This window comes from Uloborus diversus, chromosome 9 (genome assembly GCF_026930045.1).
Source record: "Uloborus diversus isolate 005 chromosome 9, Udiv.v.3.1, whole genome shotgun sequence".
NCBI classification, from domain to species: domain Eukaryota; kingdom Metazoa; phylum Arthropoda; class Arachnida; order Araneae; family Uloboridae; genus Uloborus; species Uloborus diversus.
Window position 1 is genome coordinate 114156140 of NC_072739.1, and position 25224 is coordinate 114181363.

The 25224-nt window shown below is 34.3% G+C and overlaps 1 protein-coding gene across 1 annotated transcript in view; it reads left to right on the top strand.

Moving 5' to 3' along the window:
• The window catches only part of LOC129230447 (transient receptor potential cation channel subfamily M member-like 2), an 88580-nt gene that overhangs the window by 53383 nt on the left and 9973 nt on the right, over nt 1-25224 (top strand). Inside the window, 6 exon segments of the mRNA XM_054864846.1 lie at nt 8980-9154; nt 9439-9501; nt 9633-9741; nt 10431-10620; nt 20762-20907; nt 21055-21197. Coding sequence (XP_054720821.1) covers nt 8980-9154; nt 9439-9501; nt 9633-9741; nt 10431-10620; nt 20762-20907; nt 21055-21197 — 826 coding nt within the window.

Here is a 25224-nt window from a genome sequence, read left to right on the forward strand (position 1 = left end):
AAATCTCATTGCATCCACTTCTGTAGCAGTCGCTCTTTTTTTTTTTTTTTTTTTTGCAGTGTGTTTTTATTGCTTAGTCATCACTCATTTTGAATATACCATTATTTTCAACACTTTTTATAATTTATATAGTAGTGAACTTTCATGTTCTTAATTTTACCACGCCCCCTCAAAAAATGCATTTTAATTGCATCCCAGTTGGTTTCCATCGCTCATAAAAGCTTTATGATCAAATTTATTAGAGTTTATCTTAAATTGTTGAAAGTTTTTCAAAATAACTGTCTTTAGTCAGTCAATAGAATACAGAAATATGGGAATGGGGAAGTCTAATATTCTAAAAGAGGAATGGCTGACATACAGCCCTCAAAACTAATCCATACAACCCACTGCTACTACAATCAATGTCAGGAATCAGACACTATGTTCTTGAATTTCTAAACCTTTTAATTTATATGTATTTGAAAATTTGCGAAAAAGTAAAAGAGTAGATTTGAATCAGAAGATCTATTCACTACTGAATGTTTTTTTTTTTTTTTCATTTATAAATACCTGGTTTAGAAACATGAATTTACTGAAATATGTGGGTTTACATTAAAGAGCTAAAATACTGTCAAATTATGTGGATGATTAAATACACTGTTGACACTAAAATGCAACTTTTGAAGTAAATTTACTGAAACTTAGTAATAACTCATTTAACCTTTCTCCCATTCATTCATTATCATTCTGCCCTTTTATAAAAAAAAATGTTAAACATTTAAGCCTCATTGTATTTTTACCTTAATTAAATTTATATGATGAAGACGTAAAATAGTTTAGTTTTTAGGTGCACACTGATATTTTTTCAATCATGAGTAAGAGCTTCGATGAGGTTGTAGCATTACAGAGAAGTTTTGTTGATGCTCATTTCCGAAAATTGGCAAATTTGAAATTAAATAGTACTATTCCTTCCATGTAAGAAGGTCATGAACATTTTTATAAAGTCATGAAAAAGTCTTGGAAAAGTCATGGAATTTTTTCATCCAAATAGAGTATGAACCCTGAATTCCATATCCAACAAAAGCTGTCAACTTAAATAGTTGGTCAACTTTACAGATTTTATCGTACCTAGTTCCTTTTTAGTTGCAGGTAAATGATCCAAAATGCCTGTTCACTCTTTTTCTTTTTTTTCCTTTCTTTTTTGTAATTAATCGATGTTGGTTTCAAATTGTTTTTTATGTTGAGATCTTTTTTTCAAGCCATTGCTCAATCCATCTCTTTAGTTAAGTCTATTTTCTGGCATTTGGCAGTTGTCTGGAAAGAATAAACATTTATGACTGTTTGCAAATTAAACTGCTTTCTTAAGGAGTATACTCAACATTTTAATATGTATGGAGCAACTGAAGTTTGTGGAAAACATAATTAATAAAAATAAAAGGTTTCATTATGTTGCATCAAATGACAAAGAAAAAAAATTGTTTAACACAATATTAACCCGTTCGCACGCAGCGTCACGCGGACGCTACGCAACAATTCCTCTCTTATCAGCCCAGCGGCACGTAACCGCTACGCGCTCTGATCGACGCTGACGTCCCAGCGTCACATATACGCTTTCTCAAAATGGAACGATTGAATTGAATATTTAAACGATAATAGATGGCGCTAAATGGCTATAACTTTGATCTTATTCGAGTCACATGGTATTTGTACTGGCTTTAGTTTTTCATTTGGGCCTCTCAATGGGATAGATTTTTTTATGTAAACATCAGTGAATCACTGCTCTGCGCATATGATTTATGAGGTCTCAATTGCTCTCGTTTATATCTTTGCTTCTCTTTTTACTTTCTTCTATATCTAATATATAGAAGAAAGTATTGGATTCGTGCAAATTTTCGAATTTCGAATTTTGACGGATTCGAACGTTTTGAGGTGTGCTGAGTCCATTTCGACCATTTTTGGAAAATGTCTGTCTGTCTGTATGTGTATGTGTGTGTGTATGTGTGTCACGTCTGTGTGTGACCAGTTTTTTGTGGCCGCTCTACAACAAAAACTACCGCATGAAATCGAACGAAATTTAGTACACGTATGTGCCACTATGTGAACTTGTGCCCATTAGTTTTTGGCGCGAATTCCTCCAAGGGGGGTGGAGCAATGGGACGTTTTTCGAGTTACGCGTGCTTGCTATTCCTCAGGAAGTAACTGGCGGAATCAAACAAAATTTGGTCCATATGTTGGTATTAACAGGAACAGGTGCTGATTCAATTTTGGTGTCAATAACTCAAACGGGGGTTGAGCTATAGAACGTTTTTTGTCGTCAATTGTGACTGCTGTATCTCAAGAAATAATGAACGGAATGAAAGAAAAATTTATCGGCAAGTAGCCCTTAGTGGGTATAAGAGCTGATTTTATTTTGGTGTCAACAGCTAAAAAGGGGGGTAGCGCAATCACCCGTTCTTTTTTTCCATTTTGAGTGCCCTATCTCAAGAAGTAATGCTACGCTCTGGTTGAAATTTGGAATATATGTGAATCCATATGTAAACAGGCTCTGGTTCAATTTTGACGCCGATCGCTCCAAGAGGTGTTGATTTTTTTTTTTTTTTTGCGAGTAAAAATATTTTTATTAATGCAACAATAAGAAAGATAAATCGTAATAGATTGTCGTCTGCGTATTTCTCGTGATTTTAATTGTATGGAAATGATAGGAAATATTATCTCAATGATTTAAAATTTTTAACTGTTGCCATCTTATGTTTGTTAACAAATAAAATATTTGTAATTAATTCAAGCAAGGCTTTTAAAATAACTTTCAATTTTCGCTCTTTGCTTTGCTTTTGCAATAATTCAGACATTGGGATGGTCGTCAAGTTTTTGCATGTGTAATTTTGTTTTTGTTAGGAATATTGCTTCCTCGTCAAGCATGGGGAGGGATCAGAAAAAGGAAAAATATAGAAGAAAGTTTCGTGATGGCCACAACATACTAGTAATTATATGGAAATGATCGGAAATATTATCTCAATGATTTAAAATTTTTAACTGTTGCCATCTTATGTTTGTTAACAAATAAAATATTCGTAATTAATTCAAGCAAGGCTTTTAAAATAACTTTCAATTTTCGCTCTTTGCTTTGCTTTTGCAATAATTCAGACATTGGGATGGTCGTCAAGTTTTTGCATGTGCAATTTTGTTTTTGTTGGGAATATTGTTTCCTCGTCAAGCATGGGGAGGGATCAGAAAAAAAAAAGAAAAATATAGAAGAAAGTTTCGTGATGGCCACAACATACTAGTTTGTAAAAGGAAGTAAAAAGAAGAGAATATTTTGTTAGCATGCTTTCTGGCTGATAACATTTCAGACACACACAAGTATAAATTTCATAGCTTATACATTTACCTCACCAAATTCAAAAGAAATTCTGTAATCTGCAGTCTTAGCGTTTGGTAGATAGCAGCTACATTATCGATTGCGGAGTGTCCAAAGAAAGTTATTCTCGGGAGTTATTTTTATCGTCTGCTTTTGCCACGTGTATAAATTAATAGTGTTTTTACTTTCTTCTATATCTAATATATAGAAGAAAGTATTGGATTCGTGCAAATTTTCGAATTTCGAATTTTGACGGATTCGAACGTTTTGAGGTGTGCTGAGTCCATTTCGACTATTTTTGGAAAATGTCTGTCTGTCTGTGTGTGTGTATGTATGTGTGTATGTGTGTGTGTCACGTCTGTGTGTGACCAGTTTTTTGTGGCCGCTCTACAGCAAAAACTACCGCATGAAATTGAGCGAAATTTGGTACACATATGTGCCCCTATGTGAACTTGTGCCCATTAGTTTTTGGCGCGAATTCCTCCAAGGGGGGTGGAGCAATGGGACGTTTTTCGAGTTACGCGTGCTTGCTATTCCTCAGGAAGTAACTGGCGGAATCAAACAAAATTTGGTCCATATGTTGCTCCTAACAGGAGCAGGTGCTGATTCAATTTTGGTGTCAATAGCTCAAACGGGGGTTGAGTTATAGAACGTTTTTTATCGTCAATTGTGACTGCTGTATCTCAAGAAATAACGAACGGAATCAAACAAAATTTTTTTGACAAGTAGCCCTTAGTGGATATAAGAGCTGATTTTATTTTGGTGTCAACAGCTAAAAGGGGGGTAGCGCAATCGCTCGTTCTTTTTTTCCATTGTGAGTGCCCTATCTCAAGAAGTAATGCTACGTTCTGGTTGAAATTTGGAATATATGTGAATCCATACGTAAACAGGCTTTGGTTCAATTTTGACTCCAATCGCTCCAAGAGGTGTTGATTTTTTTTTTTTTTTTTTGAATAAAAATAGTTTTATTAATGCAACAATAAGAAAGATAAATCGTAATAGATTGTCGTCTGCGTATTTCTCGTGATTTTAATTGTATGGAAATGATCGGAAATATTATCTCAATGATTTAAAATTTTTAACTGTTTCCATCTTATGTTTGTTAATAAATAAAATATTTGTAAATAATTGAAGTAAGGCTTTTAAAGTAACTTTCAATTTTTACTTTCTTCTATATCTAATATATAGAAGAAAGTATTGGATTCGTGCAAATTTTCGAATTTCGAATTTTGACGGATTCGAACGTTTTGAGGTGTGCTGAGTCCATTTCGACCATTTTTGGAAAATGTCTGTCTGTCTGTGTGTGTGTGTGTATGTATGTGTGTGTGTGTGTATGTATGTGTGTCACGTCTGTGTGTGACCAGTTTTTTGTGGCCGCTCTACAACAAAAACTACCGCTTGAAATCGAACGAAATTTAGTACACATATGTGCCCCTATGTGAACTTGTGCCCATTAGTTTTTGGCGCGAATTCCTCCAAGGGGGGTGGAGCAATGGGACGTTTTTCGAGTTACGCGTGCTTGCTATTCCTCAGGAAGTAACTGGCGGAATCAAACAAAATTTGGTCCATATGTTGGTATTAACAGGAACAGGTGCTGATTCAATTTTGGTGTCAATAACTCAAACGGGGGTTGAGCTATAGAACGTTTTTTGTCGTCAATGGTGACTGCTGTATCTCAAGAAATAATGAACGGAATGAAAGAAAAATTTATCGGCAAGTAGCCCTTAGTGGGTATAAGAACTGATTTTATTTTTGTGTCAACATTCAAAAAAGGGGGGTAGCGCAATCACCCGTTCTTTTTTTCCATTTTGAGTGCCCTATCTCAAGAAGTAATGCTACGTTCTGGTTGAAATTTGGAATATATGTGAATCCATATGTAAACAGGCTTTGGTTCTATTTTGACGCCGATCGCTCCAAGAGGTGTTGATTTTTTTTTTTTTTTTTTTTTTTGCGAATAAAAATATTTTTACTTTCTTCTATATCTAATATATAGAAGAAAGTATTGGATTCGTGCAAATTTTCGAATTTCGAATTTTGACGGATTCGAACGTTTTGAGGTGTGCTGAGTCCATTTCGACTATTTTTGGAAAATGTCTGTCTGTCTGTGTGTGTGTGTGTATGTGTGTGTGTATGTGTGTCACGTCTGTGTGTGACCAGTTTTTTGTGGCCGCTCTACAGCAAAAACTACCGCATGAAATTGAACGAAATTTGGTACACATATGTGCCCCTGTGTGAACTTGTGCCCATTGGTTTTTGGCGCGAATTCCTCGAAGGGGGGTGGAGCAATGGGACGTTTTTTGAGTTACGCGTGCTTGCTATTCCTCAGGAAGTAACTGGCGGAATCAAACAAAATTTGGTCCACATGTTGCCATCAACAGGAACAGGTGCTGATTCAATTTTGGTGTCAATAACTCAAACGGGGGTTGAGCTATAGAACGTTTTTTGTCGTCAATTGTGACTGCTGTATCTCAAGAAATAACGAACGGAATCAAACAAAAATTTTTTGACAAGTAGCCCTTAGTGGGTATAAGAGCTGATTTTATTTTGGTGTCAACAGCTAAAAAGGGGGGTAGCGCAATCACCCGTTCTTTTTTTCCATTGTGAGTGCCCTATCTCAAGAAGTAATACTACGTTCTGTTTGAAATTTGGAATATATGTTAATCCATATGTAAACAGGTTTTGGTTCAATTTTGACTCCAATCGCTCCAAGAGGTGTTGATTTTTTTTTTTTTTTTTGCGAATAAAAATAGCTTTATTAATGCAACAATAAGAAAGATACATCGTAATAGATTGTCGTCTGCGTATTTCTCGTGATTTTAATTGTATGGAAATGATCGGAAATATTATCTCAATGATTTAAAATTTTTAACTGTTGCCATCTTATGTTTGTTAACAAATAAAATATTTGTAATTAATTCAAACAAGGCTTTTAAAATAACTTTCAACTTTCGCTCTTTGCTTTGCTTTTGCAATCATTCAGACATTGGGATGGTCGTAAAGTTTTTGCATGTGTAATTTTGTTTTTGTTGGGAATATTGCTTCCTCGTCAAGCATGAGGAGGGATCAGAAAAAAAAAGAAAAATATAGAAGAAAGTTTCGTGATGGCCACAACATACTAGTTATTAATGCAACAATAAGAAAGATAAATCGTAATAGATTGTCGTCTGCGTATTTCTCGCGATTTTAATTGTATGGAAATGATAGGAAATATTATCCCAATGATTGATTTAAAATTTTTAACTGTTGCCATCTTATGTTTGTTAACAAATAAAATATTTGTAATTCTTTCAAGCAAGGCTTTTAAAATAACTTTCAATTTTCGCTCTTTGCTTTGCTTTTGCAATAATTCAGACATTGGGATAGTCGTCAAGTTTTTGCATGTGTCATTTTGTTTTTGTTGGGAATATTGCTTCCTCGTCAAGCATGGGGAGGGATCAGAAAAAGGAAAAAAGAAAAATATAGAAGAAAGTTTCGTGATGGCCACAACATACTAGTTGCTCTTTGTTTTGTTATTACAAAAATTCAGACATTGGGATGGTCGTCAAGTTTTTGCATGTGTAATTTTGTTTTTGTTAGGAATATTGCTTCCTCCTCAAGCATGAGGAGGGATCAGAAAAAGGAAAAATATAGAAGAAAGTTTCGTGATGGCCACAACATACTAGTTTACTTTCTTCTATATCTAATATATAGAAGAAAGTATTGGATTCGTGCAAATTTTGGAATTTCGAATTTTGACGGATTCGAACGTTTTGAGGTGTTCTGAGTCCATTTCGACTATTTTTGGAAAATGTCTGTCTGTCTGTGTGTGTGTATGTATGTATGTGTGTGTGTGTGTCACGTCTGTGTGTGACCAGTTTTTTGTGGCCGCTCTACAGCAAAAACTACCGCACGAAATCGAACGAAATTTGGTACACATATGTGCCCCTATGTGAACTTGTGCCCATTGGTTTTTGGCGCGAATTCCTCCAAGGGGGTGGAGCAATGGGACGTTTTTTGAGTTACGCGTGCTTGCTATTCCTCAGGAAGTAACTGGCGGAATCAAACAAAATTTGGACCATATGTTGCCATTAACAGGAACAGGTGCTGATTCAATTTTGGTGGCAATAACTCAAACGGGGGTTGAGCTATAGAACGTTTTTTGTCGTCAATTGTGACTGCTGTATCTCAAGAAATAATGAACGGAATGAAAGAAAAATTTATCAGCAAGTAGACCTTAGTGGGTATAAGAGCTGATTTTATTTTGGTGTCAAAAGCTGAAAAGGGGGGTGGCGCAATCGAATGTTCTTTTTTTTCATTGTTAGTGCCATTTCTCAAGAAGTAATGCTACGTTCTGGATGAAATTTGGAATAAATGTGAATCTATTTGTAAATAGGCGTTGTTTCAATTTTGGCGCCAATCGCTCCATGGGGGTCTGATTTTTTTTTTGTGTTAATAAAAATAGCTTTATAAATGCAACAATAAGAAAGATAAATTACAATACTCTCGTCTGCTTATTTCACGTGATTTTAATTTTCGGGAGATAATCGGAAATGTTATCGCAATGATTTAAAATTAATAACTGTTGCCATTTTATGTTTGTTAACAAATAAAACATCTAATTAATTCAAGCAAGGCTTTTAAAATAACTTTCAAGTCGTTCTTTGCTTTGCTTTTGCGGGAATTCAGGAATTCGGACGGTCGTCAAGTTTTTTTTTTTTTTTTTTTGCTGGGAATATTGCATTCTTTTCAAGCATAGGGATTGATCAGAATTCACAAGAAAGATATAGAAGAAAGTTTCGTGATGGCCACAACATACTAGTTTGTTACGAGTAATTGAAAGAGATATACATCTAGCTGAATAAATTATGGGGGAGGGGAGGAAGGTTAAAATATTTTTGCGCATGTGTTCCAGACTTTTGGGATTCCCCGTTCGATGAGAGTACAGGAATGATTTCAAGCGGCACTGAAGTTTATGATTATTTTTGAATCCTTTCTGATATTGTTCTTCTTTATTTATTCTTTTTTATTTGGAGACTGGAACATTGCAATAAAAATGGTTAGCGAAGTGAGTGAAAGGGAATGTTTTCGAGAGAATTATGAAGCAATTTTGAGACTTGGGAATTGAACTAGTTTAAATTCATTGACCTAAGTTGTTTTAATCAAATTTACATAAGGAACATATTTTTTTTTTTGCTACATTTCTTTTTCTTTGATTGCACACTAACGATGTCTAACTCTAACTTTGTTTTTGTGCACATATTATTTAACTTTGTGCACATAGCTAAAGTTTTAGTATTCTACTTATTTCACTCCCTTCTAATAATGTAATAGTCTTTATATTAATAATTAGTAATCAGTAGTACATTGTTACAGCAAATTTAAAATTTCAAGTCATTATTTTCAGATGCTGATTTTATATGAATATTTTTGTTCAGTTAGGCCTAACTGCTGTAAATGCTCGGGCCGATGGCGGCGTTCCTTTTCGGAACGTTCGGTCCCGTAGCTGCGCTTCGTTTTCCATGCGCTGGTCCTCAAGGGGTTAAGTTGCAGACTGATTGAAAATTCTGAAAAAATTAGTTATCTTACTAATTTAATAACTTTTTTTTCTTTTCTCTTCTCTCTTTCTCTTTTTGCATAATTTTAAGTTCAATTCTTTGTTGCAGGTTTTGGTAGACTTTGTAAATTTTATGCGAATGGTACTACTAGTCATCATTAGTGGTGGGATTGTTATCCAAGCTGTTTTATACCCTGACTATCCTCTTTCAGCTGAGCTTTTCAGACGTACTTTTCATCGAGCTTGGTTTTCACTTTTCTTGACTCCAATCCAAGATTTAGAAGGTATCTTTTTATAAATTTAAAAACTTGAAATTATAAATGCATTTTTTTGTTTGTTTTATGGTTGTAATTTTTGCATTTGTGTTTTTTTAATGCTTCTAATGTTTTTCTTTAAACAATATGATTCAGACTCAGATAAATGCTTTTTAATTTCAGCTATTCATTCTCTTAAACTAACGATATATTTACTTTACTTTTAAATGTATGAAGTATTATGTATATATATATATATATATATATATATTATTTTTTTATTTTTTATTTTATTTTATTTTTTTTTATTGTAGATAATGGCAAGTGCAATGCAACCAAATCTCACCTTGAAACTGACACCTGTATTGTTGGCAGATGTAAGTTTTTCCTCCTCCTCTTTGTGCCTCCTTTTGTGACTCTCCTTTTGTGACCCTCCTTTTGTGACCTCCTTTTGTGACTCATAATAGATTATTTCATCTATTTATCTTAGCATTTTAAATAATTTTAGATGCAGACTATACTTGTCCAAATACTGGTCTGTGGCCTTATCTGTTTTCCATCCAGTATTTTGTACTTCTTAAGCTGATACTTCTTACACTGCTATATGCCTTATTTAGGTAAGCTCTTTGTAGTAACTCATTTTGCATTAATTAAAAAAGTTTTAGTTATGCTAATAATCTTCCTAGTTGTGGAGGGGGGAGAGACTCTGAGATTTAACTTATTTAATTAGAGAAATAATTTTCCATCTATTTCTTATAGCTAATGGTTTTATTTAGAATGCATTCAGCAAAAAAAAAAAAAAAAAATCAGGGAGCTGTCTTATAAAAAGTTTGCTTAAAAACCCGTTTTTAATAATTTGTCAGATACAATAAAAATTGAAACCTTATAAAAATTTAAAAACTGATTTTACAGTATTCAAAGATATAGTTTGAACTTTTATGAACTAAAAGGGATATTACCAGTGATTACAAATTGTAATTACGTTTTAGCACCTTTTTGTTAAAAAACAAGGTTTTTGATGACTAAATTAAGAATATTGCATACTTTAAAGGAACCTAAAATTTTACCCAATTTAAAAGTTTATTCAAAAATTTCGAAATAGTGGTAAAAAGATGCCATTGACACTCATTAGTGTAGAACAAAAACAGTAGTTTTTGATAGTCCAAAATTACTAATCCATATTTTTTACTTATAAAAAAGATATTTTTCTCCCTTGTCAATGTTTTACAATCTTCTCATTGTAATTATGTTGCAGTTATGTCTTTCTATGTTCATAATAGTTATTGATGATGCTTTATTTTTTCAGTGCTACAGCTTCAAAATTGCAGTCTGAAACTGATGCTATTTGGAAGTTTCAGCGATATCAACTGGTTGTTGATTTTTCAAACCGTCTGCGCTTGCCGCCACCTTTAAGCATTTTCAGCTACATTTACATTTTTTTCAAGTGGATTTATCGCTGCATATTGTGCAAATGGTGTAAAACACATGACGAAGCTGTAAGTTCTCATTAATTATTGTAATCATTAAACTTAGGGACTATCCATTTTATAAGAGAACTTTTTACAATATTTCTCACATTTCTACATTATTATTTTTGAAATATTTTCAGCTTTATTACGATGTTTCATGGAAGGTGCTATAATGTTTGAAATCTTAATTAGCATTTTAGTACCATGTTTCTATATGTCATGTAAAATAAGATGGTAACCCATCTAATATTTTAAATCTCTACTGGATTCTAGTCTGTCCATAAATTAGAATGTGCTAAAAAATATAATGCGTGTCACAGAACAAACAGATTTGCTGCAAAAAATTTGCAGATAAATCACTGAACGACTTGAAATGGATTAGGAACAATCTGAAACATTTTCAAAAAGTATTAGTGTTTATACACCGACAGCCAAAAAGTTTCTGTTCATTAAAGGTAAACAAATGGGGAAAATAACTAGTATTAATGTTGCCACAAAAAGCATGCCAAAAATTTGAATTTAGAAAATAATATTTCACATTTGCTAACTTCTTGCTCCAGTTGGTGTTAAGGTAAGATATTTTACCATCACGTGCTGTATGAAAACTGTCCATGACATAATAGTTTAAAAAAAAAATAGTTCAAGGCAATAGATCAAATGACAAACTGTCTAACCATCATATAGCAAATATAACATGAATAATAACACAAATATTTTTGGATAAGTTTTTATTTTTTTATTAAATGAAATAGAGAAATCTTATGTTTGTGCTACATGAATCGTTAGATTTCAAAAATACAGTATAACCTTGATTTAACGATTGTTAACACTAGAATGGCCAGACCGGTCATTTTGACCATTAGCACGCTTAAAATGCGCTCATAATTTTTTGGTTTCAACCAATCCCTTTGGTTTTTTTTTTTACTTTAGCTAAATATCAATCTACGCGAAAAAAATCATCCATTTATCTTTGTTTCTTAGAAAATTTATTATGTACCTAGAATGGTCAAAATGACCTTGCGTTACTTTTTCTCTCATATTATTTTTTTCCTTGCATATTTCATATATGAGGGCGGGAAAAGTGGTGGTTGAAAAAAGGTGACCTTCAGCCACACCTGTTTCTGTAAGATATGAACATGCACAGAGATTTGGAATTTTTCCTTTCTTGTTTTCAACCTTGATTTTCCTGTTTTCTTCTCTTGTTTGCCTCTAAACGGCACAAGTAGTATTTCCCCTATCGGATTTGAACAAAGTGGATGTGAAAGATGTTTTCTATTTGTGTGTAAGCAAGTCAGTTAGAAAATTCAAATTTTATCTTTTTTATATTATATTGCAAAATGGCTCAGAGAGCTGTTGGGGGAAAAAATTGCTTACCCAAGATGAAATTTTGCAAATAATGCATAGTATTTCTTCAGATGATTCTGGCTCGGATGCTGTTAATTCTTGTTTTGAAAGTGACGATTGCATGCTTGATACAAAATAAAATTCTTTTCATGCAATTGAATCAGACAAATATAAGAGTCATCAATCAAGCTCTGAAAATAGTACAGAGCCAGATGAAGTTTGCTTACCTTTTAGACTTCGGAAAAAGGTTTGAGGCAGAGGAACAAGAATTGAACAGAATATTAATAATTTGAATGAGAATGCCTCGAAAGACAAAGTGACAAAAAATGGAACTGTTTGGAAATTGCTTGACCAAACTACACCTGGAAGATTACCCTCGCGAAATATATTGAAAGAAAAGTGTGGCCCCACATCACTTGCAAAAAGAAACGCTGACCATGATTCAGCAAACCAGTGTTTGGTGCCTTTTCATATATGAAAAAATGTTGAAGCGCATACAACAGTGTACCGAAGCAGAAAGTGCGAGATGCAAAACTGATAACTGGAAAGTGACATTGGGAAAACTAGATGCATTTATCTCTTTGCTTTATGTTAGAGGCTCTATGTTAGCTAAAGGGCTTTCTATTGATGCTTTGTGGACAGGTAAATGGGGACATAAATATTTTCCTGAAACAGTGCCTCAAAGGAAATTTAAAGAAATTCTTAGATACCTGCGATTTGATATGAAATTGGCAGGGTTGCTACATTTGTTGACGAATAAATTCGCTCTTATTTCCCAAATTTGGGAACAATTTGTTTAGAGCTGTTTGTTGTGTTACAAACCCAGAGAGAATGTCTGCATAAATGAGCAACTGTTTCCAACTAAAGTAAGATGCAAATTTATTCAGCATATGCCTAACAAGGAAGATAAATTTGGCATCAACTTTTGACTGGCTACAGATGTGAAATCCAGGTACATTTTGGACGCGTTTCCATACCTGGGAAGAGATGAAATGCGCCCTCAGAATGTAACTGTTGGAGAAAACGCAGTTTACAGGCTTATAGAACCCTTTTACAATAGTGGAAGGAATGTAACAACAGACAATTTCTTTAGTTTTCTCAATTTAGCTCAAAATTTGAAGAAGAAAAGCATACGCTTTGTTGGAACAATCAAAAGATCAAAAATGGAAATCCCAGTAAGCTTCAAAAAAAAAAAGTGCACTTTTTTCTAGCAAAGCAGTGCATAACAATGGTATAACTCTAACATCATACCAGTGAACAAAGCAAAAGAACGTCCTTCTTTTGAGATGCCTGCAACCAAATTTGAGTGCAACCAATACAGAGAAAAAACTCCAGAAGTTATCTCGTTTTATGACTCAACAAAATATGGGGTAGATGTGGTTGACCAAATGGCGAGAAAGTATTTAGTGAAATCATACTCAAAACGGTGACTAGTTAATGTTTTTTTTAAATATGGTGCTTGATTTAGAAGGAATAAATGTGTGGGTACTGTACAAAGAAATATTCAACTTAAATATAAGTCACAGGGAATTTATCTTAAAATTATCAGAGGGGAGTTGAGATCGAAATACCTTGAAGTAACCACAAAAGCTGTAAAAACAGATCTGAAAACTGTTTCCATGAGTTGTGGAACAAAGAGAAAGCAGTGTCAACTAGTCAAGAATTGTAAAGGCAATAAGACTGAAAATACATGTGAACACTGCCACAAATTCATGTGTGGGCCATGTACTGGCAAAATCAAAAAAAATAAGTATATGCATGGAATGTAAACAAGATTGAGCTATCTTTCTTTTCTGTAAGTGTATTTTTGCAATGTTTTTTTTATATATATATTTCCGATGGCAGATTACGAACAGTTACAACATGATAATAACATGAAACAAAAAAGAAAAGAGGAACAGAGAACAAAAATTGCTGCAACAAAGTTCATTAATCCTTATCGCATCTAGCCTCCCAATAGTGCTCAGCGATGGAAGTCTTGCGAAGCGAGGTACATTGCAGTAGGTGAGCACGGTCCATGTCCTCTCCAGAACCACACAGATTACAGGAAGGGGAAAGAACAACTCTGATTCTGAAAAGGTGTTTTCCCAGGTAGTCATGGCCGGTGACCAGGCCGAATTCCGCAACTGCTCTACGTCTTGAGCTGTTACGCAACATCAGAACAGCATCTCTCCAGTTTTTATGGAGCACACAGGTATTAAGTTCGTCTCGTGCACAGGCCCTAACTGCATCCATAACAAGTTTTTTAATACCACAGAAAGGCTTTGGTCGGGGAATACTCTGTGTGACCAAAGCACCCTTTTTGGCCAGGTAATCTGCAATCTCATTACCAGGTACCCCACAGTGGACAGAGACCCACTGGAGGACGATAGATTTCTTGAGAGTAGCTAGATTCTGAAGGTGATGACAATAATCCAGGATGTTATGTGTCAAAGGGTGGTTATCAGATACAATAGCCGTTAGGGCAGCTCTAGAATTGGAGAGTACTACTGCTCTTGTGAAAATGTCTAGGTGGCAATGAAGCTGAGCTAAGGCTGTAGAGATTGCAGCAACCTCTCCGTCAAACGCAGTACCTCCTCCGACAGGGACATAAAATGAGAACAGCTTGGAGTAAACGGCACCTGCGTTTTCGCTATCAGGCAGAAGGGACCCATTGGTGTAAATCCGTAACCACTCAGGTTCGAGGAAGCAAGTGCCCAACACTTCAAAGGCCAGGACTGTGGGTTCTGCAATGGAACAAGACACTCTGGTTCGAGGTTTAAATGTGATGCGTCTTTTAGCCGCAAAACTCCCTGAAGGAAGCCCATCTAGGTTTTTAGTTTTCTTGCTAAGTTTCTACTGGTCTCTTTCCATAGTGACAAGCAACCATGAACTCGAATAATGTTTTTCCGAAGAATTAAGGCTTTTTCTTGAATTAAAGCTCCCAGGGGCCCATCACCAGTCAACAGAAGCATGGCTTCTATGAAAGTGGTTTTCACTGCCCCCGAAACAATCCGCAAGGATTGGTTCTGGACCACTTCTAAAGAGTCGAGCACTCTCTGCTCAGCCACAGCAAGCGGTTCACAGCAGTAAGTCATTATAGGATGTATAAACATATGATAAGTCCGAACAAGGTTTTACGATTACAGCAGTGTTGCCAGATTGGGGGAAATTTCCCCATTTTGGGGAAATCTGGTGGTCTCTGGGGAAATTTTGGGGAAATGGGTTTTGAGGGGAATTCTTTGGGGAAAAAAAATTTTCTTGGGGAAAACCTGGGGAGGAAAACCTTGGGGGGGGGGGAGGGGGTTGTAATTAAATTTGCGTCTTGACATCTGGTAGTTACATTATTTGTTACAAACAGTGTTGGTTTAGCTTTGCTCAACTTGATGGAATTCGCATTTCGTATCATGTGGAATATTATGCTACGGAATTTGCATTAATAGTTCTGCGTGAGTAACTAGTTGATACGTGAAACAGGCAAAAATAAGTGAGGGTGATGAAGAATGTTCTTTGATAAATATGTACTAAGTTCATAGTTTAAATGTACATAGAGAAGCAGAGTACTAAATGTGAGTAGAAAAAAATATTTGGTTATTTCTTATCTCTCGGTCAGGCATTTGTATTTATGACTAGTGACACCCTCACAGCTTTGCCTGTAGTAGAAAACTAAAAGTTATTTTGGTTCCCCTGTATATTTACAAATAATACGTGACGAATTTCTCACCAATTGGCTTGCCCACGCTACAGTTTCCACATTATGATAACTTAATAATTTAGTCGTCCATCTTATGATAATTTTGCTGGGGAAAATGTTCTTAAAATTGGAATAAAAGAAAGAACAAAATCGAATTTTCAAAAAATCGCTTAAAGGTGCACACCCCCATGCTACAAACTGATTCTTTGCCAAATTTCATGAAAATCAGTCGAATGGTCTAGTTGCTATGCGCATCACAGAGAGAGAGAGACTTTCAGCTTTATTATTAGTAAAGATATAAAAAAATAAAAAGATAAAGACAATATAAAAAAAAGCGAAAATGGGAAGAAAAAAAAAAGTTGGGGAATTTTATAAGAAAATTTAGCTATTTGGGGGAAAAAAAATTTTTCAAGAGACAAAAATATCAGAGGAAGTCGATTTATTTTATGAAAATATTAGTGGAAAAAATAATTTTTGAATTTCGGGAATTTTGATAGAAAACATCGCTTTTGGGGGAAAAGTTGGAAAGGAATTGGGGAAATCTGGGTTTGGCCATCTGGCAACACTGGATTACAGCCCCATCTTGTCCCAGCAAGGCGCTTAAGGGCACTTATCTTTTTTGCAGCACGATTGATAATGTCCTTAACATGGGGTTTCTATGTCAGCTTACGATCAAACATCACTCCCAGATATTTGAAGTTGTCACAAGTGAGGATCAAGGTATTCTTATATAACAGTTGTAGGTCCGATGAATGATGCATAGAGTTAAAAATTCAGACAGAAGGATTTATTTAAATTTACTTCTGTATTATTAGTGTCACACCAGTCCTCCAAAGCAGTTAAAGCAGGAGAGAGAGTTTATTCACTAAGTTTTATCTCTGCTTTCACTTTCTTAGAGATTGTCCAAAAAAACCAGATCATCAGCGCATAATAGGCATTTTACGTCCGGAATATTTCTTAGTTTCAAAATCAGATCTTTAATATAGATGTTGAAAAGGGAACAGCTGCTGACAGCTCCCTGAAGGAAGCATGTCTTTAGTATCTTGGATCTTGACAATGCACTGTGGTATCTAACTCTACACGAGTGCTGGCAAAGGAAGGCTCGAATCCAGTTAAAAAGATTTGCCCTAATACCCAGAGTTGACAGTTTATATAAAAGGTTCTCTCGCCATATGTTGTCATAGGCAGATTTTAAGTCAACAAAAATAGCTGACAGGATCTGGCTGTTATCCAGCACGTCCTTGACACATTGACTCAAAAGAACCACATGTTGGTTAGTAGATCTATGACCTCTGAACCCCGCCTGTTCTTCGGCCAATACTTCATTCGATTCTAAATAGTAGTCAAATCTTCTCACAATTATTTTCTCCATAGCCTTTCCCACTATGCTAGTTAATGAGATCGGTCTATAGCTATTAAGATTATCAAAATCTTTATCCTTCTTACCTATAGGTATAATAATAGATCTCCAGTCAGCTGGTACAATGCCGGTTTTCCAAATTGAATTGAAAAAAATCAGGATGGTATCAAAAGCTCTAGGGCCAAGGTGGCAAGGAATTCAGAATGGATCTTCAGGGTGGCGACAGATCAGGGAGATCAGGGAAAAGTCAGCAAACTTTATTAATCAGGGAGAAATCAGGGAAATATCAGGGAATTTTGGAAAAATATCAAAAAATCAGGGAAAATCGATTTTATGAAGTTTTTTTTTTTTTTTTTTTTTTTGCATTACAAAATTAAGTATTCTAATTCCCTACACATTTTCCGCCAATTATCTGTTTAAAAAAAAAGTAAAATTAATGAGGTGCGATTATACACTGCTGCATATTGGTGCATCTTTTTTTTCTCAACGTCAAAGTATTGAATCTTACTTATTAACCACAGGATGAACTTCCTAAGATTGCATTAGTGTCTGTTAGGTTGTTTATTTTACCTAGCTTGAAGTTTCCTTTCACGTTTTCAAGGCTACGTAAAATAAACAACCATACAGGCAAAGAGGAAACCTTTGTTAATGCCTTAGCTCCTTTGCCTTTATTCCATTGTCTTAAAGTAATTATCCTACTGTAATTACGATTTCAAGAAGAAATCTTTGGTTTTTGAATGATTACTGATAAAAGCTTAAAAGTTATTACTTCTTCGCAATTTTAATTTAATTGCTAAAATTGAACTTTCAGTAAAAAAAACTTTTTTGCCATTATACTATTTGTTGCCGCCGCAGATTATAAAGGTTTTCTTTCCTTCAGACTTTAATGATTCTTTTAATTTATAACCAAGTTGTAGTCTTCTTTTATATGTTTTGAAATTAACAAATTGCTTTTTTTTTTCTGTTTTCTTTTTTTCCCTTGCATTTCAAAGTTGTTTGTTACAAAAGCAATCTAAGAGTTTTTTTCGTTACATACTAAAATCATTTGAAATAGAGTTAACTTGTGTACTTAAGTAAATATCTTTATTTTGTATTGTTAAAATGCTGTATTCATTCATTAAAACCTATGTTCTTGATTAGAGAAAAGCTCCCTTTGAATGGATGTCAAATGGTTTCATCTGTTTTGCATAAATATGTCAATTAGTTATATAAGAATAACTACATTACTTCTATGCTTTCACTATTACTTTTATTCTTGCAACAATTATTATACTGTTTGAAAATTTAGTTCAAAATAAATTCAATTACATTTTAATTCAATCAGAAATGCACACATGTTTTTAAGAGTGATTTTAATAGTTTCTTAAAATTCTTATGCTAAGTGGTTCCTGGAAGTAAAATATTTTTTTAAAAAAATTCTATAATCTTTCCATGTAGAAAAATTTAATATACTGTTTTGTAGGGTTTTTTTTTTCCAAAAACTTAACTTGATATGTTTTTTTTAACCATTTTATTAAAAAAGTAGCATCTTTTTAAAATATATCTTTAGTTCAACAACTTTACACAACTTCAAACGTTTAAAATACTGCATTTTATACAAACATACAATGGATTTCAAGTAAAACAAAGAAAGAAAACCATTATCATTGGTAACGTAAATCAGGGCAATTTGGTGAACTTAATCAGGGAAATCAGGGAAAAGTCAGGGAACTTTTTTTCACAATTCCTGTCGCCACTCTGATCTTATCTCCTCCAGGAGATTTATCACATGGAAGATTTCTTAGGGCATAAATCAATTTGTCTCTGGTAATGGGAATCTCAAAAACAGAATCAGTGTTAAATTCAAAATTCGCCTGCAGAAGTCTAGTTTTCCGTTTGACCTTGGACATATGCATTTTTGCATCGGGGTTTCTGCAGAGAGCTGCAGAAACCCCGATCATTTAACACCTTTTATTTTCAATCATAAAAGACTGTTTCAGAGAGTTAAGAGGTTGATTCATTAGGTTGCCAGTAAATTTATAGGTTTTCTTACCGTCGTTTTGATAATCAATATTCGAAATAAATTCATTATCTGTTGATCGTTTAGTCATTTACGGCTTTCCTAAATAGAGCAGCATGTTTTCTCCAAGTCTGAACATCACTGGGGCGAGTACTCAGCTCTGCCTTTCACCTCACTCTGTCTCTCTTAGCTTTCATTGCTGTTAAGCCATCAGTCCAAAAAGACCAATATTTCTTTTGCCTACCTCTAGGGATAGCTTTCTTAATGCATTTTCCAATAATATCTCTCATACTTTTGTCAATACCATTAGGGGATAAGGAAAAATCAAGGTTGCCATGGCTGAGATCATTTTCTAACATTGCAGTAAAGAGAGGCCAATTTGCCTTCTTAAAGTTCCAGGAGGTCTTTGATTGAGAGAATGACCTCTGTACAGCCTTGGGTATTTCGATTTTCAAGTACCTGCCTGTGCCCTTATCCAGAGTCACACAAAACTGTACATTTAGTGAAATTAAATAAATCAGCAATAACCATCAATATGTCTGGATTATAACCCTTGCCACTGTAGTGTTGATAAGTATTTGGATCCTTTTTGTCATATATTAATTCAAAATTAGTCAAATTGAGGAGGTCTTGGATTCTCTTTCCAGCATCAGTTGTGTGACAATAGGCCCATAAGGGAGAATGGGCATTAAAATCTCCTAGGAAGATAGAGTGTTTTGAAATGTTAACATAGGAAAAGTCAGGAAAATTACCAGGGGTACTGTATATGGCCAAGATTTTATAGTGATCTCCACATTTCCAAACATCTAAGTGGGTCACCTCGCTTTTATCATTACTAGTCCCAATGGATTTGATGGAATGGAAATCAACTGTTAATTCTCTTCTTACTCCTATCAATATGCCACTAGCCACCTGTCTAGATTTTGTAAGTACGTGTAAAGTATACCCAACAAACGGAATAAAAATTTTTATTTTCTGTTGTGAGATTCACCTCCATGATCGCAAAGACATCGACTTTTGCAATGTTACATTTTTTTTAAATAAATGTTTTAATGTAATTTAAACTAATTTATAAGTCATATTTAAACTAATATAAATGCTTTTCAGTAAGTTACCGACTTATAGCCAGGGCTAAGGCAGAAATACATGAAATGCTCTGCCAACTCAGTCAATAAGCACGAAACTGCAGTCCTCGGCTGGAATTGACTGAGCTGGTGGTGTATTTCATGTATTTCTGCCTTAGCCCTGGCTTTAGGGCAGTAACTTACTGCATATACCTGCCTTCCAGCCGAGGCCTGCAGTTTTGTGCAGTCCTTGGCAGGAATGAGTGAGTTGGCGGTGTATTTCAAGTAATATAAATGCTTTCCTTAGTTTTAGATATTTTTATGCGAGTTTTACAGCTTCTTTTAAAGAACGGTCACTTTGGCCGTTTCCAGCCGTTCAAGGTATATCAATATCGGCCTTCCTAGTGTTAAGAGACTGGTTTAAAGTTATTGTTAAATTGAGGAGCGTAGACACTTAATACAGTCAAATGCGGACCAGTTAACTGTATCATTAAATTGAGGAAATCGTTAAATGGAAGTTATATTGTAAGCATTGCATTTTCTTTTAGTAAGACTATTTAACTATTACTTTTTTCTCGTTATATGTGTAGGAGACCCTTTGCTATCTTGTCAGTCATTTTTTTTAATTGAGCAATAGGTGCATTTTGTGTTATCTTGCATTCATGTATATTCATGTAAATTCAAGTGCTTGAATCAAATTTAAATTAAAAACTAATTTTTTGTTATAGGATATCAATGTGTTTTTTGATGCAGCCAAAGGCCATCGATTATCTGAAAAAGATTATAATTACTGGCGTCAGTTAGCTTTAGAGTATAGTAAAAGGAAAGAAGAGGAAGAGAATGAAAAACATATATTTAAAAAGCAGATGGAAGTGTAAGACTCAAAAACATTTTTTTTTCTTTACAACTGAGTTTAAATTAATGCTTTAGTTGGAACTGAATTCTACTGATGACTAAAATGTCTCCATTTAGCACTTTCCTGTTCGCAACTTTCTCAAATGTGGCTTTTCTATTTTCACAGAATGATGACAATAACTGAAGACGTTGACTATCAAAAGAAAATTATGCATCAGTTGAAAAGTCGTATTAAGGAACTGGATCGCATGATGACACATTCTCATGTTTATCTAGAAAATATAAAACATCTCACTGAAAAAATGCATGGTAATATTGAGTGCCCTACTCCCAATTTTGTGTTGTAGGTAATTGTTGCTTTGGTTCCATAAGATGAGCAGATCAAGCTTGTTACAATTCCTTCTTGAATTGAACATTGAAAAGACATACTTATTGAATAAGTATGTCTATGAATAAATATGTGTTTTGAATAACATTCAAAATCTGCAACTTGTTAATAACTTTCAAATTTTGATGTGTATTCTTTTCATTCATTTTATTATTTGTTGTTATAAGTTTTTTTTTTTCATAGATTCTTTACACAATATTGTTTATCAAATAATGGAAAAGTTAAATTTTTGATAAGTATATACATTCCCCCCTACCCATACATACGATTAACACTATACTAGTATCATGCTTTACCTGAGGATTGAATTGAGAATTATTTTTACCCCATATGTTTTCTTTTTTTTTTCAGACTAAGTGTTTCTTTCTAGATCATAATTTCACAAAAGTGTACTTGATTAATTCAATATCTGATAATTAAAGTTATGATTCATTTCATTCCCTACCCCCTACCCCAGCACCAACCCTTAATTTCGGAAGGAGGAAAGAAATAATTTGCGCCTAGATCATAGTGAAATAGTGTTTCCCCCACGTTGTTTTAATGTTTTTCCATTCTTTTCACACAAAACTACAAATAAATCAAAGGATTAGACCGTATGTCTGTCCACACATAACTTTCTACAACATCTGGAGAACAGCTGTTTTTACTTTTCTTTATTGCTTGTTTTCTTTTTCATTTCTGTTGTGAAGGAGAGTAATGCGACAAGATCTATCTATACATATATTAAAAGCAGTTATAGATCGAACAAACTTTGCTCCTTTCAGCATAACCTTCCATGTTGTTAAGCTTCATTCCAGATTGCCTCGCCCCCCTCACTCTACCATCCCATTTTCGGGGGAAAAAAAAGCTGCAAATTAGTGGGGTTCTATTTAGTGATGTTCCCATCCAGAGGCGTAGCTAGACCCGACTTTTGGGGGGGGGGGGGGTTACTTCTTTTATATATATATATATATATATATATATATATAATATGTAAATGTTTTTAGTATTAAAAAAATAAGAGGGAGGTGAATCTTACATACTTTGGATTGGAATGGGGTGCCCCAATTCCGATACTTGTGTCAAACAAAACAAAAGCATTTTTTTTTTTCAATGTTATGGGAAAATTCAACTTTTTTTTTTCTTTTCCCTCCACTTAATTTAAAGTGAAATTTTCTACTAACGTCTTGTCAAAACCAGTCGATCCAAATCAGGGGGAAATCACATATCTGATGAGCGTGTTCCGTTCATTTCAGTGTGACTGCTTAATTTAGAGGCTGACACACACCTACAAAAGCTGGCATCCCTAAAAGCTAATAGATACTTCCATTTCTGCCTGTAAACTGGATGTTTAACTTTCAATCTCATCGGTGGTCAGACTATAAAGACTATTTTTACCAACTTGGTTTGCACTAAAATTATGAAATAAAATAAAATAAGACTTCTTGAATTATAAGACCAGACCAACAAAAACCTCTATCGTCTCGAATTCCGGTTATGCTATCATTTTTGGATTCGAAGCCCAATGATCTTTAAAGCAGCAAACAAAAACATTTTCTTCAACTCAAACAGAAGAATAGGGAAGTTGCAACCTATTAAATGTTCATATTTTGACTATTGGATATTGTTAATTAACCCTCAAAACTAAAAAATGCAATCATTGCCGAATTTTAAAACACCATGATTGATTTTTAATGAATTTTTGAAAATCCACGAGCAAAAGTGCGCTTTTCTGAAACGTCACGAGCTTACGTCACAGGGCACCACTAATGGGCAGCCTTCCGCCGAAGATCCCTTGTTTTCGTACGGACATTTTGAGCGCGCTGATATTTTTATTTTTTAGAAATTCAATAATCCTTTTAAACACACTATGGAGGCCGGATTCGTTAAAGCACAATCTAAATAATCTTCCTCAAGTAACATCAATGATGATATTCCAATATTTCCGAGAGGATGAGAGATTTAATGTTCCAGAAACGCAAGGAGATAAGCCTTTTACGTTTCGCCTTCGAAGCCAACTGCATGTCCTTCGGCTTCTTCCGTATCGGAAGAGCGCATAACATCACTTCCTATGCCATTTGACGTCACAAGCGCTTGAACTTTAAAAATTAATTTAAAAAATCTACTTATCGTATTGCAAAAAAATTTTCACCTATGATGTTCATACATGTTACTCTATCATATAAAAATAAAATTGAAAAATCGAAAACTTCCCTATTGTCTTCAAGAGCTGAGGAGGCAGGAAAAAAGGGAGAAATGCGTTCCACGAATAGGCTTTCCCAGGGAGATTAACAAAAGGACAGTCGTTTCGTGCACTTTCTTGGAAGAAGAGTAAAGGGTGAAATTCACAGGTTTGACATGTAAGATGAACATTTCAAGTTCATGGTTAAAGGTCATTCAAGTTAAAAGCCATTTCGCTCTGTTATCTGCATTAGTACTGTTCTTTGGTTGCACTCTTTCTTAAAATTGTGATTCCTTAGAAAACCAAAATGATAGGAGTGAAAAGAAAGTATAAATTTTTTTCAAGTGATGAAAAAAAGAAAACCGTAGAATACTGGCCAAGTTAGATTTGCAGCAATTGCTAACCTCAAGAGGATAAATAATGAATCAAAAAAAAAAAAAAAAATCGGGGACCAAAAAGCAATAAAAGACTTTTTCTTGAAAAAGATATGCTTAAAGTTTCTTTTACTGTCAAAATGATTCCTTAAAAAATCGCAATAAAGCACTTAATAATGTAATAAAGGAATAAATACCTAACAAAATTAATACAGAGGAATTTTAATCAAGAGTGCATATTGTCTTTATTATTGATTTCAAATTTTCACCATCATATTTCAAATTTCTATAAAAAGTTTCTTAAAGCCCCCGTATCTCAAAACCTCTTTATCTCGATTTTTTTCTTTAATGTGAAATTCGAAATATAGATTCGACTGTATGCAATATTCCCACTGCGCGGCTCATAAAATTAAACATATTTAACAATTTGCAGAATCTATGACAAAGAAAGGTTGCATATATGTGGATTTAACTAATCAATCTCATTTCTAAAGCGAAGTGTCAAATTTCACTCAATTATCAAAAAATTGTCGCAGCAGAGGGAAGCGTCTTTATGCTTGAGGGTCACACATGGAGCAGATTTTCAATGACATTGGGGGGGGGGGGCGGAAGCGAAGTGAATTTTTGACCTTTGTTACTCAGAAAAAAGTCGTTTTGATTTTTTTTTTCTTTTTCTTCTTTTCTTTTCTTTCTCCTCTTTCTTCTTTCTCTCTCCTTTTTTTTCCGGAGTAACCTTTCGGGGGGGGGGTTGTCCCCCCCCCCCCTTAGCTACGCCCCTGTTCCCATCAATTTTTCTGAGGGTATACTCCCAGCAATTCATTATACACAATATGTGTATTGATCTTATGCATAATATGTCTAAAAAATGTTTGAGAACATATGGCGTATTTAGAGTATACCACTGGTTTCTGGTTCTCTTTGTCTGTTAAAGTTTCCCCAACTTTTAGTGTTTGTGATCCCCCCCCCCCCCCCTGTTTATGAGCCTCAGTCGCTTCTGATGTTTGGAAACATTTGTTTTACTCTTACGTACCAGCCTCCTTTTTTTTTTTTTTTTTTTTTTTTGAAAACAGTTTTGAAAAAAAAAGATAAATTGTGATGGGGGAGGGGGGCTTACCAATCTACAAGTTGACAAGTTCATCCCAGCTCATATCAAGCATAGTCATCTTTACTTACTACTCACTAGACCATCACCAGTAAGAGAGCCCCATATTTAACTATCAATAGAATCTGGAAAATCATTATTTCTTAAGTCAAATTTTATTCAAAAGTTCATAAAAATATGATCCCATTGAGATCCTAATTTGAAATTTTGTACAAATAAAGATAAAATACACAACATTTTTTGGGGAATTTTTTTTTTTTAATTCATTATATGTTTTTTGAGGATTTCAAATTTAAATTTAAATTTTTAAA